The sequence below is a fragment of the Sturnira hondurensis genome, unplaced genomic scaffold (genome assembly GCF_014824575.4).
Source record: "Sturnira hondurensis isolate 20B ecotype Veracruz unplaced genomic scaffold, ASM1482457v3 Scaffold0008761, whole genome shotgun sequence".
In the NCBI taxonomy this organism is placed as follows: Eukaryota; Metazoa; Chordata; class Mammalia; order Chiroptera; family Phyllostomidae; genus Sturnira; species Sturnira hondurensis.
Window position 1 is genome coordinate 3,572,077 of NW_028081392.1, and position 18,643 is coordinate 3,590,719.

The 18,643-nt window shown below is 46.4% G+C and overlaps 1 protein-coding gene across 2 annotated transcripts in view; it reads left to right on the forward strand.

Moving 5' to 3' along the window:
* The window catches only part of VCL (vinculin), a 106,677-nt gene that overhangs the window by 85,014 nt on the left and 3,020 nt on the right, over positions 1-18,643 (forward strand). The window contains exons 12-21 of one of the 2 annotated variants that reach the window (XM_037055960.1): positions 448-647; positions 1,789-1,917; positions 5,402-5,551; positions 7,430-7,538; positions 8,642-8,944; positions 10,163-10,287; positions 11,589-11,774; positions 14,500-14,703; positions 16,724-16,927; positions 17,323-17,427. In XM_037055960.1, coding sequence (XP_036911855.1) covers positions 448-647; positions 1,789-1,917; positions 5,402-5,551; positions 7,430-7,538; positions 8,642-8,944; positions 10,163-10,287; positions 11,589-11,774; positions 14,500-14,703; positions 16,724-16,927; positions 17,323-17,427 — 1,715 coding nt within the window. The remainder of the gene's footprint in view (positions 1-447; positions 648-1,788; positions 1,918-5,401; positions 5,552-7,429; positions 7,539-8,641; positions 8,945-10,162; positions 10,288-11,588; positions 11,775-14,499; positions 14,704-16,723; positions 16,928-17,322; positions 17,428-18,643) is intronic. The other variant, XM_037055959.1, reaches the window with a different exon arrangement.

Consider the following 18,643-nt stretch of genomic DNA (forward strand, 5'->3'; position numbering starts at 1 on the left):
TTATTCTAATTGGAGATGTATATAAACAGAATAAATGTTAAATAATAAGTAAATAATTATGGTTAGTATTATAAAATATTACACAGATTATAGATCTTACTTTTCAAAGAATATCTAATGATATGGAAAAATGCTCATGTTCAGTAAAAAGGGAGGAGTAAAAATACAGTAGGAGTCTACTTTTATAAAGGAGAACGAATATGAAATGTGCATGTGCATGCGGTACGTTTAGAACAGATGCGGAGCACAGATAATCGCTGCGAATGATGGGATTGTGGGCGGTTCTATTTATTAGTTATATTTTTCTGTATCACCTCACTTTTTTTCTGTTGCTGGGGGAAAACTCACTAAATACTAGTCTTAAAGAAATAAAAACAGCTTAGCAGGTGGCACTGCAGTTGCCTTCGCCAGGTCTTAGTGAGTTTCAGTGTTTCCCTCTTGGTCCAGGTCAGGCTGCCATCCGAGGGCTTGTGGCCGAAGGGCATCGTTTGGCTAATGTCATGATGGGTCCTTATCGCCAAGATCTTCTTGCGAAGTGTGACAGAGTGGACCAGCTGACGGCCCAGCTCGCTGACCTGGCTGCCAGAGGGGAAGGGGAGAGCCCTCAGGCGAGGGCACTGGCATCTCAGCTCCAAGACTCCTTAAAGGTAGAACTCTGGCATGCATATCATTCCACTTCTTATGTTTATCTATTGAAAAACTAGGGACGGAGAGTTTTTTCACATACATAATTTTTTAGTGTAGGAAAAGTGAAAAGAGTGTGACTAAGGACATAAGGAAATTCAGAGCTTCCTGGGAAAAAGCTCACCGTGTGTGACGGCGCACTGTGTGACAACTCAAGTTGTGTCTCCTGTTCTACTCAGCCGAGAGCTATTTCACGATACTTGCTTTCTCCGTGTATCACCTGTACTGTTCAGTCACTGTTTGTCTTCAAATGGACTCCTTTTTTAAAACGAGTAAATTTATTTAAAAGAAATTTTCAAGTAATCCTGACATCATGAGCTTCATGAGCTACTTAGGTTTTCTCTAACATTCTTTAAAAGAAACACATAATTATTAAAATAAAAACATTTTTCTGTATGTTTTACCAGCCAGGTATCACCAGCCAGTACATGCCACCCATCTTGAGAACCTGGGGGTGATTGAGACTTCTTTGACTGATACAGAAAACTTAGATCGGGCTGAGTGTGATAACCAGGGAAAGAGCTTTTGATGACATCTAATAATCCTATTCTTTAGACCATGTTAAGAAATGGGGACATATATTGGTTATAAGTTTTTCTAGAAACTCAATTGTACAAACACATAAAAAGTTCCCATTCTTGATTTCTTTTCTCTTAATATAAGAAAATGCTTAGAAACCTGACACTGCCTCTTCCACATAATCTTTACAGGCACTGTGGTCATTTCCGGGCCCCTCCAGCATTGGGAATGGTGGGGAAGTCTGTCTCTCTCAGGATCTTCTTAGGGCTCAACTCCATGGTTCTCAGTATCATTTCTTAGAGGCCACCAAGAAAGGAAGTAAGATTGCTTGATTGAGTGGAACAGTCGCCAGGAAAATGTGGATCGTGTTTTACCTCTTCTACTAGATACCGATAGCATAGAGGGCAGGATTCATATCTTAGCACTTGTTCCATGCTAGCTGAGTATATAGTTCATACTCAACAGATGTTTATTGAATAAAAGATTAAATGAATGAACGAATGAATGTGCCAATAAAGTGAGGATAATGCAGGTGTGCTTTTTAGATAATTTTGGAAATTTCCATTTGTAAATGATGTTTTTAAGGATCTGAAAGCCCAGATGCAGGAGGCCATGACTCAGGAGGTGTCAGATGTTTTCAGCGACACCACAACTCCCATCAAGCTGTTGGCAGTGGCGGCCACTGCACCTCCTGATGCACCCAATAGGGAAGAGGTGGGTACCTGGGGTCTGCCATTTCTTCTGTTGGTCAACCACACACCCACGCGCGTGCGCACACACACACACATTAATTAATTATTTATTCATCTGTAAAGGTAAAATGTGATTACAGCGGGCATCAGGTTGGGATACTCTGGGTGAAGGGTGAAAGAGTAGAAGAGGGAGGACCCTGCCACCTCTTCTTTTAGTCACCGAGTATATCAATTAAGAGTGTCTTTCCCTGGCTGGTGTAGCTTAGTGGACTGAGCGTGGACCTGTGAACCAGAGGATCGAGGTTCGATTCCCAGTCAGGGCACATGCCTGGGTTGTAGGCCAGTTCCCAGCAGGGGACTCAGGAGAGGCAACCATACATTGATATTTCTCTCCCTCTCTCCTTCCCTTCCCCTCTAAAGATAAATAGATAAAATATATATTTTTTAAAGTGTCTTGCCCCGACCCAGAGTGAGACCAGAGTCCTTAGAACAAAAAGGTCACTGAAGTGCTGGTGACTAGTTCTCTTGGAAAAAGCCTCCCAAAACAGAAAACTCTGATTTGTAATGTTTGTTGGTTTCCATGTTGTAAATACTCCCATTGAGGCTGTCGTAAAATGAAGTCACTGGAAGCAGAGTTGGGAAGAGGTGGGCACACCGGTTTTGCTGAGCTGGTGTGAGTCGGTCCAGGCAGCTGGAACGCTGCACCTGGTCTCCCATCTGCTCTGACCTCATGGGGACCGCTCTTCTCCCTCCTGCCCTTCTGTCTAGGTCGCCCTCCCTGCCTCGTATTCCCAGTATTCTCTGTTTATGTTCACATGTTCTAACCTTGGGGCCTTCGTATTTGTTCTCTCTTGTCTTCCTACATAGATAATTATGTGCATTATACACTCATTTTTTTTCAGCTTCCTACTGAAATGTCACTTTTGGGTCATCACCTACAATAGTAACCCCACTATTCCTCCCAGGGATTTCCTAATCTTTATATCCTGCTTTTCTTAGTGTTTATCAACGTTTGACACATTTACCTCATTTTTTTTTGTTTGTCTCCCTCACACTAGCATGAAATTCCATGTGGGAAGGTACTTTGTTTTGCCATTACTTTATTCCCAGTTCTTAGAACAGTACCTGGCACAAAGTTGGTAATGAATGAATGGAAGGAGGGAAGGAAGAAAAGAAAGGAAGAAAAGCCTTTCCCAGAAATCTTCCAGGAGACTTTTGCTTTTGTCTCATTGGCTAGAACTCTGTCACACGGCCACTGCAGATGCAAAGGAATCTCGGAAAGCAAGTATTTGGGTCCAGTGTCTCTAGGCTGGCAGCAAAGGAAAAGGGTTGGGTCAGGCACCCAAGACAGTGTAGGTCTCGTGGGTGGAGGTTTGTGTTACTTTTATTTGTTAGTGGCCCCCATTTTGTTCTCTAGCCTAGGTTACTAGGCAGTTCAACTCTTGGTCCCTGTTAGGCTGGGATGCTTTATAATTTTTTTAAATTTCAGACATCTGTGAGTTTCACGCTAGTAGTTTGAACTTTGTGCCGTTCCTCTCCATCTAGATGTTTCACAGGTATCTCAGCACATTATCCTTCTGTTCTCTCTCCCTTGGAAATTTACAAGTCACCATTGATTGTTTTCTTCCCTTCATCTTTCCACATCTGTAAATTAAGGCAGGCTACTTTGATTTCACAAATATTTCTCGAATCCTTTCCGTTTTCCATTCTTGTTGCCCAGCTCTAGTTCTGAACCTTGTTCCCTGCTGCCTGTATGACTGACCTTTCAGTTCTCGTTGGTCTTCACTGCAACTGTCCCCAGGCCACCAATGAAATAAACATACAGATCTGACCCTGATATTTTCTTGCTTAAACCCTTCAGTGGGGAGAGAGCCAGAGCTGTACTCTGGCTTCTTCTAATACTCCCTCTATGCCTGTTTCCTGCAAACCTCGGCCCCTCAGAACCTGCACAGTAATGCTTCATTGCTTAGTTTCCTGCATACTCTGTCTTTTCTCCCTTCCATGTGTTTGTTCTTTCTGTCTCTGCCCAATTATCTTATTTCTTCTTTTTCAGTTAATTCCTATTTATCCCATTATCCTGTACTTCCTGGTGGTTAAATGCCTTTCCTTTGGCTCCTATGATAATGATATCAGTGCTTAGCTTTATTATGGCACGTAGCACACTCGATTATGAATATCTGTTTGTGGGCCTTTTTTTACCCCACTAGACTGTGAGCTCCTTGGGATGCAGAAATTTTGTCATATCCATCTTTGTATCTTTACCACCTACTCCAGTGTCTGGCACATGGTAGGTGCTGGGTGAATTTTGATTGAGCGACAAGAACGGCAAGTTAAGCAGTCAATTAATTAGAGGGAGAAGCAGGCATGGGCTGGGATTGAGGTGATCAACAAAGTTTGGCCAAAGCCCTGTAGGTCCAGAGTGTGGGAAAGCAGCCAAGGAAGGAAACAAGGACTGAGGCCGGGCGGAAGAGACTGGGGGTCAGAGATTAGGCAGAGATTCCCAGCATTAAATGGCAAGATACCCAGGAAGGTGAGTCCAAACAAGAGGCAGAGTGGGGAAGAGACTTGGATGGGTAAATACAGAACCCTGGCAATGAGCTTGGAGCCTGCTCTTGAACCAAGAGACCTTTGGAGATTGTCTGCCAGAGCCAAAACTACTCTCTGAGTGTGGGCAAGCAGACCCTCAGGGGAAGGAAAGGAGAGGATGGATTCTGCTGGGCAATTTCTGACATGCTCTGTATGTAGTAGCATTAACCTGACCCAGTGCTGTTTGGAATACCTTGCTTTTTCAAGCGTTAGTCCAGTAATGTTATCCAAACCAATGACAGAAGGTCTTTTGTCACTTTATCTAAGTCAAGTCATCCCTTTCATGGTATGCAACCTTGTATAATATCCACGTCAAAAAGAAAAGTTAACTCTTTAAAAATGCAAGAGCTGAATGAACAATTTGGTGATGGTTTTGCATTTGGGATAATAAAAGTCAGCCATCCCTACCCCTGTGTCAGTTCCTGGTCGTGGGCACCAGCTGCGGTTTTTTTCCTGTGGATGTCGGGGGCAGAGTTTTGACACCATTAATGCTAGTTGGACATAGGGGATGCTGTCCTGAGGACACTGGAGCTCTTTTTAGGATTCTGGATATTCTTGGTTTTTAATGTACCCAGCAACCTGCCCTGGAGCCTGGAGTGGGTTTGTGTATGCATTAAACTAGGATAAGCCTTTTGGGAGTGGGGATTAAGTCTTTACATTCCGTGAACTCTTATTACAGACTACACAGAGCTAAGTGTCCTGTTTGCACTTGGTAAGCACTAGTTGAACTGAAATCCAAGGGTATGTGAGACGCGGCCCAGACTTGGTGTTGGTCTGTTGTCTTATTGACTAGGGGTTGATGTCATCTCCGAAGCCTTTGCTCTAGTGGTTGCTGCCTCTGCTTAAAGAGAGACTTTTTCTTAGGCTGCGAGAACTGTTTATTTAAATAAATTTTTTTACTGTCATTGTTTTCCCTCAAGGTGTTTGATGAGAGGGCAGCTAACTTTGAGAACCATTCGGGAAGGCTTGGCGCCACGGCTGAAAAGGCGGCTGCTGTTGGAACTGCCAACAAGTCAACAGTGGAAGGAATTCAGGCTTCGGTGAAGACAGCCCGAGAACTCACACCACAGGTTGGGTTTTGCTTCCTTTCCACCATTTCAGCCCTCTCCATGTGCTATTCAGTAAAGAAGATTAATTACAGAGCTGTTTCTATACATTTTGAACACCTACTGTAAGCTGCCATGAGTAAAACACACATACCCTTAGTGTCAAGATCGCTTTTGTATTGCTTGGGTTTTTTTTATTTTTTTATTTAAAGGTTTTATATATTTATCTTTAGAGGGGAAGGAGAGGGAGAGAAACATCAATGTATGGTTGTCTTTCATGCGTCCCCTGCTGGGAGTTGGCCTGCAGGGAACTGGCTTGCAACCCAGGCATGTGCCCTGACTGGGAATCGAACCGCGATCCTCTGGTTCGCAGGCCCGCGCTCAATCCACTGAGCTACACCAGCCAGGGCTTGCTTGGGTTTTTTACAATGACAATAAATTAGTTTTGAAAGTAGACCAAACTAATAAGCTTCCCTCCCCCCAACACACACACACACACACACTCACACTTAGGAAATTATTTAGATAATCTTGAGAGATTCCTTTGTTTTGATTTTAGAGCTTATGCCTTTTCCCACATCCCTTTGAGAGTTTTTTTTTTTTTAAAGTCATTTGTGCCCATCACTTGTTTTCTTCTTTCTACTTAATTAATGAACCAAGATAGCTAGTATACTGTGAGCAGTATGCTGGGAGAGTGCAGACAAAAGAGAACAAATTAATTGGACAGGGATTAAAGTTCTAACAGGCGATAGGTGTTCTTAAAAATACTAGTTCAAGATCATTTAGTTTGATGTTTGTGTATTTCTTCTCCTAATCAAATTATAGAAAATTTGTTATTTCTTCATCCATTTACTCAGCAGATACCTCCTGAGTGCCTCTGACACATCAGGAACCGTGCTGGGCTTTACAAAACCTGTGGTTGGCTTTGGTGGGAACTTGCAGGGTGACACAGGGAAATAAGCACATCTCTTAGTTGCTCACTTGTGCCCAAATGGAATGTTAACAAGTTTGATTCACTTGAAAAGTCACACTTGTCCACCTTTTTGAAAAGTCTTCCATAAAATGAATGTCTATCTTGCTTAAAAAACTTCCATGAAATGTGGAATAGAAAGCATAGGTTTTCTGTATAAAAATAAGATTTCTCAAAAAGAGAAACAGAAAACTCGACTTAAGGCACCACCTATGGACTTTGAAGCAAGGACTTTGGAGACAGATCTGTGAAATCTGTGACCTCGAGTTTCCTCATCTGTACAGTGGAAGTAATGCCTTCCCAATGGGTTGTTTTGAGGATTAAGAGGATGAATGCACAGCCTGTAATTTAGCAGATAAATACTCAGCAAATGTTAATCTCTTCCCCAAGTGCCGTAAGTGACTAGGTGGGACTTCTTGAGCAAATTGCTTAATTTTTCTGAGTCTTGGTTTTTGCAGCTGTAAAATGGAGAAAATACTTGTTCTGTCTCCATCACAGGGTTGTGAAGATTTAATAAGATAATCATTGTAAAAGTACTCTGTTAACTGTAGACAGTTTTTGTAAATATTCATAAATGAATTTTGAGTAGCTTTTAGTATCTTTTCAGTGGTGATTTTTCTAAAGGTGAATGACTTGACACCAAGGACTTAATATATAGCATTTTTTATATATTCTGCAGTATCAAGGGAATACCCATTTACTTTGTTATTTTTTACTTTTTTAAAACAAGGGCATGACTGTAAAACCTTTTGGCAGGGCCCATTCTGGGGATCCGTTTGTGAGACCAAACCTAGTAGGTTCAGTCTGAGAAGAGACTTGTCGGTTTTTGGCCTTATGGTGCCATCTGTGGGTGGAAAGTAGAAAGCTTCCCCGAAGGCTCGTTTTCAGTGGCGGAGTGCTCCCGTGTTTAAAGTGTGCTTTGTCATCGCCAGGTTGTCTCCGCTGCTCGCATCCTACTTAGGAATCCTGGAAACCAAGCTGCTTATGAACATTTTGAGACCATGAAGAACCAGTGGATTGATAATGTTGAAAAAATGACAGGTAGAGTTGTGTGTGAAGTTCTTGTCTCATCCGTGGAGCTCGGAGAAACCCGAGCCGGCCGGTTATGTTACTCAGCTGTAATTGGATAAAGGGACGGTCATGTGCTCGACGGTGTACTTGGCGCTGATTAAGGCTGCTCAGCAGTGGCGGCTTCTCATTCAAGCCTTGCAACTTTGTCCGAAGAGAGACTCTTTGAGTCTCTTTTATTTTAATGCCGCCCTCCGGGTGTGATGTTCATTGTTACTGCTCCTATCTTCTCTTTGAATAGTGTCTTTGCTCAGCCTGAGCCAGAGTTTGGTTTCAGAGGCTGGGAGGCGGTGTTTGTGGACACAGTGAGTGGCCCTGTCATTTTCAGTGGGTTCACGTTTCAAGGAACCACAATAGCTACCATTTAATACAACTTGTCTCAGAGTTTCCTCCAACTTATCAACTACGTAGTTTTAAAAAAAGGAGAAACCAACCACCTACAAGCCGTGTCTGTGCAGTTGAAGTGGCACCTCCGAATCTTCTTCGTTGTCTGTGAAGGGAGGGATAGGGGAGAAGGGAAGAAAGGAGAATGTAGGCTCTCCGGCTCCCCTCAGCACCTGCTGTGACAGGGGTCCGCAGCAGCCAGAGATGAAAGTGGAGCTGCGGAGGTGCCTGAAGAGAGGCAGCAGAAACAAGAAGCAGGCTGGGAGGTTATTGGAGTCCTCCGCGTGGCTCATCTTGGCCACTACAAGCTGCCAACAAGCAACAGATGGCTGGGGAGTAAGATGGGAAGGGAGAAAGTGTTATTAACAGATAATGTGGTGAAGGTTTCAGGCGCAATCCTTGTTTCCTCCTGATGCCGATGCAGTTCTGGTTGTCTGTGCTAGAGAGAAGAAGGCCAGTGGCCACTGCTGGCATAAATGCTGTGAGTCTATGTGGCCTCCTGGGCGGCTTCTTCTTTTTCTCCTTTTTTACTATGGTATTCACCTGGAAGCTTTTGATTTTGTAAGAAGGACTTTGAGCTGAAGGAGAGAATTCTAGGTATTGTACTTTCACATAAGAAACTTGGGCAACAGCGTTTTGGAGTCTCTTTTCTTCAAAACAGAAACTAAATTCCATTTCTATTCTCTTGACAGGGCTGGTGGACGAAGCCATTGATACCAAATCTCTGTTGGATGCTTCCGAAGAAGCAATTAAAAAAGACCTGGACAAGTGCAAAGTAGCCATGGCCAACATTCAGCCTCAGATGCTGGTCGCTGGGGCAACCAGCATTGCTCGCCGGGCCAACCGCATCCTGCTGGTGGCTAAGCGGGAGGTGGAGAACTCTGAGGATCCCAAGTTCCGTGAGGCTGTGAAGGCCGCCTCTGATGAACTGAGCAAAACCATCTCTCCAATGGTGATGGATGCAAAGGCTGTGGCTGGAAACATTTCCGACCCTGGTAAGCAGTGCGTGGTGTGACTCACCTCGGCTGAGAGGTTAGCTCAGGAAGCTGACAGGGTGGTGAGAGAGTGTGCTCCCCACAACCGCCATGTGCAAAGTCTGGGAGCAAAAACTCCAGGTACTTAGTTGGAGGGTGCTAGAGTAATCTTTTTCTGTCCAACATAACATTGGACTGACTGTTTTCCGCAGTATTGGCAGGGTTTTGTAAGTTAGTTTCTCTGGACCCACGTCTCTGCACTTGCTAATGTTGCCTGACTGGCATATCTCCTGGCCCAGTTTAGTCATTATTTTGGAAATTTCTCAAAAGATGCATGATTACCAATCTACCAACTGTTTAGCTTATGTAACTGGCATAACTTCTGCTTTTCTTAAAATGCCTTTTCTCTGTAAAACATTCTCTTACCTACTTCTGTCAAATCTGGAGGGTTGAAATTGCCCTTTGGGTCTCATGGTTCTACACCAAAAAGTCTGGGTTTTCTGTAGTCAAATTTATTCCATTTTCAGCACTACTAAAGATGTTGCCACCACTTTGGTTGGAAACATCTGAATTCCCTTTTGTTCTGAGCATGCAATGCCTCTAGCCTTGTCTGAGCACCCGCTAGTCAGTGCTCGAGAGCGGGAAGGAGGAGCTACCGGATCCATCCCTAGCCCAGGCAGAATCGTGCTAGTATCCTCAACCCACCCTCACTAAGGACATACTCTTTCCTAATTGGAGTTTCTGATAGTTTGAGCAGATTCCTGAATCCAGGTAAGTAGACACAGTTAGCAGTAGCAACTCTGCATAGGGGTTAATAGGCTGAATGCCAAGTGCGGCAAAGGAGTAGGGAGAAAGGTGAGAAGTGCTCCAGGGAATGTGTGCTCAATCTGACACTGACATCTCCCTGCGCTGAGCTGGGCAGACTTATCTGTGAGAGGAGCGATGAACACCAGCTGAGCCCAAAGTGTTCGAGCCCAGGAATGGCCTGAGTCTATTAGCTGGGCAGGTGAGCAGGCATCCTGAACACCGCAGGGAACAGCTGTTGGTGACACTTCCAACTCTTCCAGGCCCCAGGGCATCAGCCTTGCCTTACCTCCCTTCCCCTTTAGTCGCAGCCTGTGTTGCTTACTGGCAGCTTGACATCCACCTTTTGTTAATGGAAACCAGTTCTTCTGCGGGACAGACAGTGCTCCAGGGCACTGACCCGCCCCGCTGAAAGTGAGGCTGTCTTGTGTTTAGGCCTGCAAAAGAGCTTCCTGGACTCGGGATACCGGATCCTGGGAGCTGTGGCCAAGGTCAGAGAAGCCTTCCAACCTCAGGAGCCTGACTTCCCACCTCCTCCGCCAGACCTTGAACAGCTCCGGGTAAGTAAGCTCAGACCGGTGGGGGAAGTGAGCTGCAGGGTGTGGGGCTGTAGCAAGAGAAAGGTAGATTGTGTTCTGGAGTCTCAATCACCAGGTGCCTTTGTTTAGCTTTTACTTGAATCTTAGTCAGAGGCACAACATGATTTTCATTCCTAAATCTCCCGGAGTCCTAACCCAGTGCTTCTGCATGGTGTGTGCTGGGGAGGTGGGGCTCCGGGGGTTGGCCTGCTGTGACGGGGAGTGGCTGGAGCACAGGAGCTGGCTCTGGTGAGTGTGGCTGCGATGACTGAGGAGTTAGAGGGGAGGGTCGGTGAGGAGTGCGGGGTGGGGTCTGCATAGTCTGAGGTGAGGTTTTATGTTCCTGGATGGTAATGGCAAAACTGAGGTTGTTGGAATCCTATGTAGGTTCTTCGTTCCTTTACTTTTCTTTAGTAACAAAAGCAATACAATCTTTATTTTTAAGGTTTTACCCCCAACTATAATTTAAAATCTTTTGATGCCCCCCAAAGTGCCATGAATTTATTATTCTATGGATAACTGCTGTAGGAGGTAGCTGGCTGGGCAGTATCTTGCAAATATAAATCCTAGAATCAGAAATAGTGATGATTTTCAGACATTTAATCGTATTGAAATAGCTTGATCGTAGCTATTTCAGTCGTATTGAAATAGCTTGAGAGTAGCTAAATCGAGGCAATAATTTGATTTACTCTACTTGATTTACTTTCCTGTATTTAATATCAGTAAAAATGTAAGTTTCTAAGTTGGGTTAGGATGAAATTGGGTCACTGTACCCGTAGCTGAGGAACAGTGCCTCCCCCGCCTCCAACGCTACATCTGATTCCTTCCAGCCGGGCTGCTGGGTGGTGGGCGTTTGGGGCCATGGAGGTGGCTCCTCTGGGATGGCTCCTTATGCGATCAGTAGAGTCCCAGCAGTTAGAATCAAGAGGTCGTTTGGTCTAGCTGCCCCTCACTGCCAGAGGAGAAGTTACCTGTCTGCGCAGCTTCCCCCCAGCAGAGTCAGGGCCAGAACCTACATCTCTGAGAATCCTTGGTCTGGTAGTGCTGTGCATGCCTCCCTGGGATGTGTCCAAAACAGTAGCTGCCAGCTTTGTGTGGAGAAAACAAGAAAGAAAATATGCTTCTGTTGAGGTTGAAGCAGACGCCGCTGTGCTCAGTGTGGGTGGTCTTATGTGGAGCAAATGTGGGTGGCTTTGCTGGGGATGCTTTTTGGAGGAAAGGAAAGAATTCCAGGGGCGAGTAGTTGCTAGGGCTGTCCTTACAACCTGGTAATTCTTTCTTAGCTGACAGATGAGCTTGCTCCTCCCAAACCACCCCTACCGGAGGGTGAGGTCCCTCCTCCCAGACCACCACCCCCAGAGGAGAAGGATGAAGAGTTCCCTGAGCAGAAAGCCGGGGAGGCGATTAACCAGCCAATGATGATGGCTGCCAGGCAGCTCCACGATGAAGCTCGCAAATGGTCCAGCAAGGTAAGTAACGAAGCCTTTCTTGTTGAGAAAGGATGAAGAACCGTGCACAACACCCAGGAAGAAGAATCTGTTTAGAAAGTCACCACTCTGTTTCGGTTCCTGTGCTGATGGTATGATCCTCTTCTTAGTTGCAGTTCCGTGACATGCTCCTGGTGCTTGATGGTTTCTCCTAGCAGCAGAAGTGAGAGCTAGGGTGCCTGCGTTTGAGAGGAGGATTCTGTCCATTAGAATGTCATGTGCCGCACCCTGGACATTTGGGGTCTTTTAGAAATTGCTTTTCTTTCCTAGGTGCTCTCTTGCTAATTATCAGCTCTGAACATGAAACTGTCTTCTCTGCGCTCTGCTGCAGCTAGATGAAATGTTTACATTTTCTCTCTGTTTTTCCATAGAAGTGAGTAGCTTGTGTCTTAGAAGCCATGTTCTTTTCTCAAAATCATTTTTCCCCTCAACTCAAGACAGCTCCAGGCTAATTCCAGCTCAGCACACCTGAAAGTATGAATATTAATGTGGTTGGTGAAAATTTGGATGCTAGAGCAGTCATGCTCTGTGAATAACTTTTGCCTCTTTCCCCCAAAGTCCTGAGAACTGAGCAGTAGCGTTCCTTAATAAGAGCTAAATGTTGTTGCTGACTTTGCTGTGAGATGCAGCTCTAACTCAGTTTTAAACTCTTACTAATATGACCGTGGATCTTTATCCCCCGCCGCCCTGTCTCTTTGCCTTCGTTCTTTTCATGCCCGCAGCCGCTCAGGTTCTTGTGTTGAATGTCGTTCTCGAGGTCTTTCTGCACGTGTGGTTGATCTTGTTTTTTTCAGGCTGGGTTTTTAACTCTGCGTTTTTCTGAACAGTTAGCTCTGAGCCCAGGTTCTGTGTAGGAATGATGACCTCGCTGGTGTTGGACCTGACCCACGGAATTATTTGTAATTGCACCTCTGCACCTGGGGCTTGCACATCCCTGGGGCCAGTTGCAGAGCCCCCACTGTATTTGGGGAGTGGGGTGGGGGGTGGCCAGGAAGGTTGGTTTTACTCAAAGATTTTCAAGGGAATTTAAATCGCATCACATTAGACCCAGATACATTGTGCAACAGAAGACAAAACATACACCAATTATAAAGATAAAGATAAAGCTTGGGGGCAGAAACCACTGGCTCTCATATGTGCTGCGCTGAGCCATTTGTGGCCAGAAGTCCTCAGGGTTGGTTGTGTTGGAGTTCGGAGCATCAGGAGATTGCTGACTTTGAGCTCTGAGAAGTCAGGAGCTTCTTGAACCGTGTGCGTTTGGGTGGCGGTGGTATGTATTTGTGTGTCTCTTTATCTGTCTTTATACACTTCAGGACTCTAAACCCCAGCAGCAGTGAGCTGGCCTGTCCTCTGAGGCCTGGGGATGAGGAATCCTGGTTGAGACAGAGTTCAGGTGAAAAGATTTGGATGGTAATTGAATCCACGTTTGCCCTCAGTCTTCCCACTTTGTCGTCACCTTTGAGAGACAGGCTTCCTGTGCAGGGTAAGACTTTTTGGAGTGACAGCAACCTCAAATAAAGTTCCACACGAATGCCCACTTCCTGTTGTTAGAGATGTTTGATCCAGTGAATCTGAGCTCACTGTTTTTCACATGAGTGGTTCTGCTTCTTGAGGCAGTTCCTTTTCTTCCCCCACCGCCTACTGTCGGCATCTCTGCCTCCTCACCTGGCCTTTCAGAATCCCTGTCCCTGGTAGTGGATGCATCCTCTCCCCCGCATGAGTGCTGTTCTCTCATGGGTACCAATCTGGGGCTCCTCCTTTGAGATCAGCCCGGGTCAATTGCCGAGTCCATGTATTGTCTTATCTGTGAAATATGTAAATTGAGTGTCAGCAGGAGTGAGAAGCCTATTTCGAAGCAGGAGAGATTTAGGCTGTACCCAGAGAACAGCTTTCTGAATCAGTACCAGCAGTGGATGCAACGTGAGACTGTGGAAGCGGCTCTGAAGCCCTGGAGGGGTGTAGAGAGAGCTGGTTTGACCTGTGGGTTTCCCTACGGGGGGCGGCTGGATGAGGTGTCTTCCAGAGGTTCCTTTCAGCGGGGTGGTGGTGGGGTACTTGATAAGTCCTCATTGCCTCACCATTGTGGTTGCTTTTTGGCCTGTTTCCTCACTTGCTATCCATGGCCTTGGATGTACCATTTCTAATTCCTGGACTTTACTTCCTGTAGGAAATAACTACCTGAGTCTGGGAGTGGTAGAGCTGACCAGAGTCACTTCCTGGGTCCAGGAAGATGTAGAACAGTAACCGTATGGGTCAGCAGGGTGTTCACTTAATTCTCTTCAAAGCTGCTTGTGTGACTGCATTTACGTTTTCTCCCTGGATTTCTTTGAACAGTAATGAGCTACTAGTGTTTTGTTGTTTGGCTCCTCAAACATATTCTGACTTGAAAATCACTCTTGGCAAGGTAAATTTTGGCAGTAAGGTTTACAAGAGAGAAATACCACTTGCTTTCTTCTCTGGAGACCCTTTGCTGCTGGAGTGAGTCTCTTCCTTTCGTGCCACGTGGAAGAGGGTGGCCTGGCCTGGGCTGCAGCCTGAGTGTTCCCCTTCCCTGGAGCTTGGTTCGTCAGGCTCCTGAGGCGTATGCCATTGTCATTCCTGTACTGGGCAAGCTTTGGTTACTAAACCAGCTGCAGCTCAGTTCCCCAAGTCCGACTGCTCTTACTAACACTTTCCCTGTTTCTCGTCCTTCCTGCCATCCACAAAGCGGGGGACCCCAGCCGCAGAGGTGGGTATAGGTGTTGTAGCTGAGGCAGATGCGGCCGATGCTGTTGGGTTCTCTGTCCCCCCTGACATGGAAGACGATTACGAACCTGAGCTGCTGTTAATGCCATCCAATCAGCCGGTCAACCAACCCATTCTGGCCGCGGCTCAGTCATTGCATCGGGAAGCTACCAAGTGGTCTAGTAAGGTACTGATTAGCACCCCCAGTTGGGGCAGCTCCAAATGCATCCGGCCATGTGCAGCCTTGACACGTTGCATCACTTGTGATCTGTGCGGGTCCTGTGAGTCTGGGCAGGGCGGGCATCTGTCTGTCTGCACCTTGTTGTTAGGACTGGCCTCACAAGTTTGATAGGTCTGCTAATGCCAGATTGACGGGATTGCATTTATGTTGGGGGGCTAGAGAGAGATGGGCTCACTTTCGAAAGGATTCACCAACCTGTAGCCACTATTGGACTCTTGCACCCCTTGGGAAGTTGTGGATGGGCCTCCCAGTGATTCGCAGGTCAGGAACCACTATAGACCATTAAGAGGTCACCTGGCCTGACCACTGAGTTTGGCATATTCCCCCCTCCTCCCACTGACCTCTCACTGATGCACTGATGCCTCAGCAGAGTTGATCACGGTGAGAAGTAGCTCCATATGCAGGCTCTCTGAGGGGGGCTGCTTGCTGCCCTGCACTTGGCTGAGTGGCTGATGGCAGCCTTAATGGGAACCCACAGGGAAAGGGGTGCCATTAACTGTGGGTCCACATTTCAGTGGGAGGGGCGGGAATGGGGAACAGAGAGAGCTCAGGCTGCAGGACAGGCAGCCGCACAGCCTTGGCCTTGGAGGCCGAACCATTGCTAGTTTGGGGTGGGGTAGGCGTGGGGATGATCACTTTTTCCCCTGGAAGGTGGCATGTTGCAAGGAGAAGGGGTTTGAAGAGTAATGGGTAATAACTAATCCTGGCACTACACTGTCTTCTAACCAAGGTCATGATGTCTTAGAATGATCCCAGGTCTGCGCTGGAAGAGGTGGGCCCAGAGGGCCTTGTCTAACATCCTCCCATTCTCATGACTTCTTCACATACCTGTGCTCTCTCTGGCCTCAGATACCGTCTGGGCTGGTACACGCCTTCTAGCATAAACCATCAGCCACTCATGGTGCCTGTGGAGGTCGTGCGCACAGCGCCCGCAGCGGCATGGTTTGTGTGAGTCACTGCATCGCAGGGAAATCGAGAAGCTTGAGGGGAAAAATGAGTACAGCCTGGCCTTTGGGGTATTTTGAATGATGCAATTGTTATATTTTGGTTGTTACCAGCCAAAAGAGAGCTTTTTGAGGGCATAAAGTAAATTACTTGTGCATTCTGTATCGACCCATGAAGGTTTAAATGAACCAAAACGCCAAAGCTAAGATAATGTGCTGCTAGGTGGAGTGGGGTTCCATTTGCAGTTCGACTCATGATTTCTATTTTCCAGATGCCTCCCTCGGCATCCTCTCAGCCGAAGGTTTCTTTAATCGAAGCCACTTATTTGAGGGGATGGAAGAGTTGATTCTTGGTCTTTTTAAAGGTGAAAAATTAAAATAATATGTTCCCTCAGGCTGGTAGGACAAATAAGAGGCAGTTGAGGGAGGGTAAGGAGCAGTCTGTCACAAAATACGTCTATTTTTTTAATCAAAGCCAGTTATGGTTACTTGGATTTTAAATTCTAGTTTAGCAGAGACAGTGCTTGGCAGGTATTTGTAACAAGAACGCAGGGTCTGACTTCAGCATCTGGAGTGGCTTCTCTTTGTTTTTCCCCTCAGGCCAGCTCTGCTGCTTTCCCTACAGAAAGGAAAATGCCTGTTTAACCAGCTGTGTGGCCCAACCCCATTTTGTTGACCTGATTAACCTGGAGATGCTGAAGTGCTTGTTTAGTGCTCTGCCTGGGGCGCACATGCTGCCCTGTTGGACTAATATCCAGTTCTTCCTTTTTCAGTCTCTCTCTCTCTCTCTGTGTTCCACTCTCTCTCACAAGTGCTAGGGTGAGTGCCCTGGCTCTCTCTTCTCTCGGTCTGTTTCTCTGGTGCTGTCCTTGTCACTCAGAAACCGTCTCTTTATCCTCTTTTCCTCCTTCCAGAGGCTGCTGGAGCAGCAGGCTCCTTTTCTCTCCTCTGTGCTTCTACGTCCTTCCCTCACTTGGTCAGACTGTGGTCTGAGCTCACGCTGTGTGTTTGCCTCTTTCTAGGGCAATGACATCATCGCAGCAGCCAAGCGCATGGCTCTGCTGATGGCTGAGATGTCTCGACTGGTAAGAGGGGGCAGTGGTACCAAGCGGGCATTGATTCAGTGTGCCAAGGACATCGCCAAGGCCTCAGATGAGGTCACTCGGTTGGCCAAGGAGGTTGCCAAGCAGTGCACAGACAAGCGGATTAGAACGAACCTCTTACAGGTACTGAGGAGAGTGAATGAGTGAGTGAGTGTGTGTGTGTGTGTGTTTATCGGAGTCAGGGTGGGGGATGTGGGAAGAAGAGCAGGAAAGAGAAAAGTGGAGAGCAAGGAGGAGGCACTTCAGAGTGGGAAGAAGTAGCAGAAAGAGAAATACATGTGGGTGTTTGGGAAAGGCAGATACAGGAAAGTTTATTTCCTAATCAAGTGAAGGAATTTTCTTGCTTCCCTTTCTGTGCAAAGGGACTCTATTAATCCTTAGAGGAAAACAAGTGGAGTCCTGTTGCTAATTTATCCAGTGCTTTCTGTATACTGGCCACTGAGAATACTGAGGGGGATAAGTTTTGCCCTCCAGCAACTTGCAGGCAAGAAAAAGACTAAGTTAAAATGTCTTTTTAGGTTTGTGAACGAATCCCAACCATAAGCACCCAGCTCAAAATCCTGTCCACAGTGAAGGCCACCATGCTGGGCCGGACCAACATCAGTGACGAGGAGTCTGAGCAGGTACGTGCCCGCTGCTTCTGGTTTTTGCCAACAGCTTCTGTGCCACTGTATAGTGATTCCGTTCAGCTTCTGGGAAGCTGTGCTGTGAACTGAGTATTCAGTGTGTGGGATGGATCTTCAGTCTCTTGGAGGGGCATCTGGGCTGCAGAGATGCGTCAAACATTTGGGAGGGAAAGGAAAGCTCTTGTGCAACTTTTGTCGTTTTATAGGTGGGACATTGAGGTCGAGGGAGGTTGGGTGTCTGAATTAGTAACAGTGAGCACTTTGCTCAGTTCTTTCCCACCTGCAATAGGATTGGCTCTTGAGGCCTCCAGTGCCTGCTTACTCTTGCCCCACTGTAGTTTTTTGGCTGGACAGGATTTCTGCTTCCTAGCTCTCTGAGTGGTAACTACCTCAGGAGGGTGTCTGGTGTGTAGGCTTTCCGGGAACCTATGCTGAGGCTGAAATGACAACTCAAAGGAGGTGTTCCTCTTTAACAGAGACTGGAATAAGGATGGTGGGAGGTTCCCCTAAGTGATGCCTTGGCAACCACTTCTTGGAGTTTGTCTTCTCTCCCTGCCTCCTGGAAATGTGGCCCAGGTCTCTCAGAAAGCCTTTATTGAGCACCTTTCCCGTTCCTTACCTCTGGTAGGCTCTGCTGTGAGCCAGATTCCCAATTTCTTCTCATGGCAGGGAGCTCCTATTTTGTTGAACTGCCCAGGCAAGCTCATCATACAATGGGTATGTGTGTGGCACTGAATTAGGCCCTGTATAGGGTAGTTTAAAAAAATAGACACAATCTCTCCACTTGGGGAACTCACAGATAATTTTGGAGAAAAATCTGATCTGTAGGCCAGGAGACAGAGGCTAGGAACGCGTTAGAGGAGGCAGGTAATGGTAATGCTGCTTCCGTACCGTGTTTGATCCAACAGCTCTCGCCCCAACTCTCTCTTCTCCCAAACCATGGAACTGGATCTTCACTCCTAACTTACTTCCGTGTATTCTGGGCAGGGTGTGGGCACTGGTCTGTTTCCTGTCTTGTGACCTTTTCTGCCCCAAGCAAAGGAAGTGGGGAAAACAGGGAAGAAAGGGTAAGCCTCAAAGTTTCAGACCTTATCATTTAGTTAGTTAACCAACAAAAATGTATCTTGGGAATATCTGCTCTGTTCTATTAAGTATTCCAATAAAAAAAGATAGAAACGGACAGTGTAGTAGAATGCAGAAATCACAGGACTGC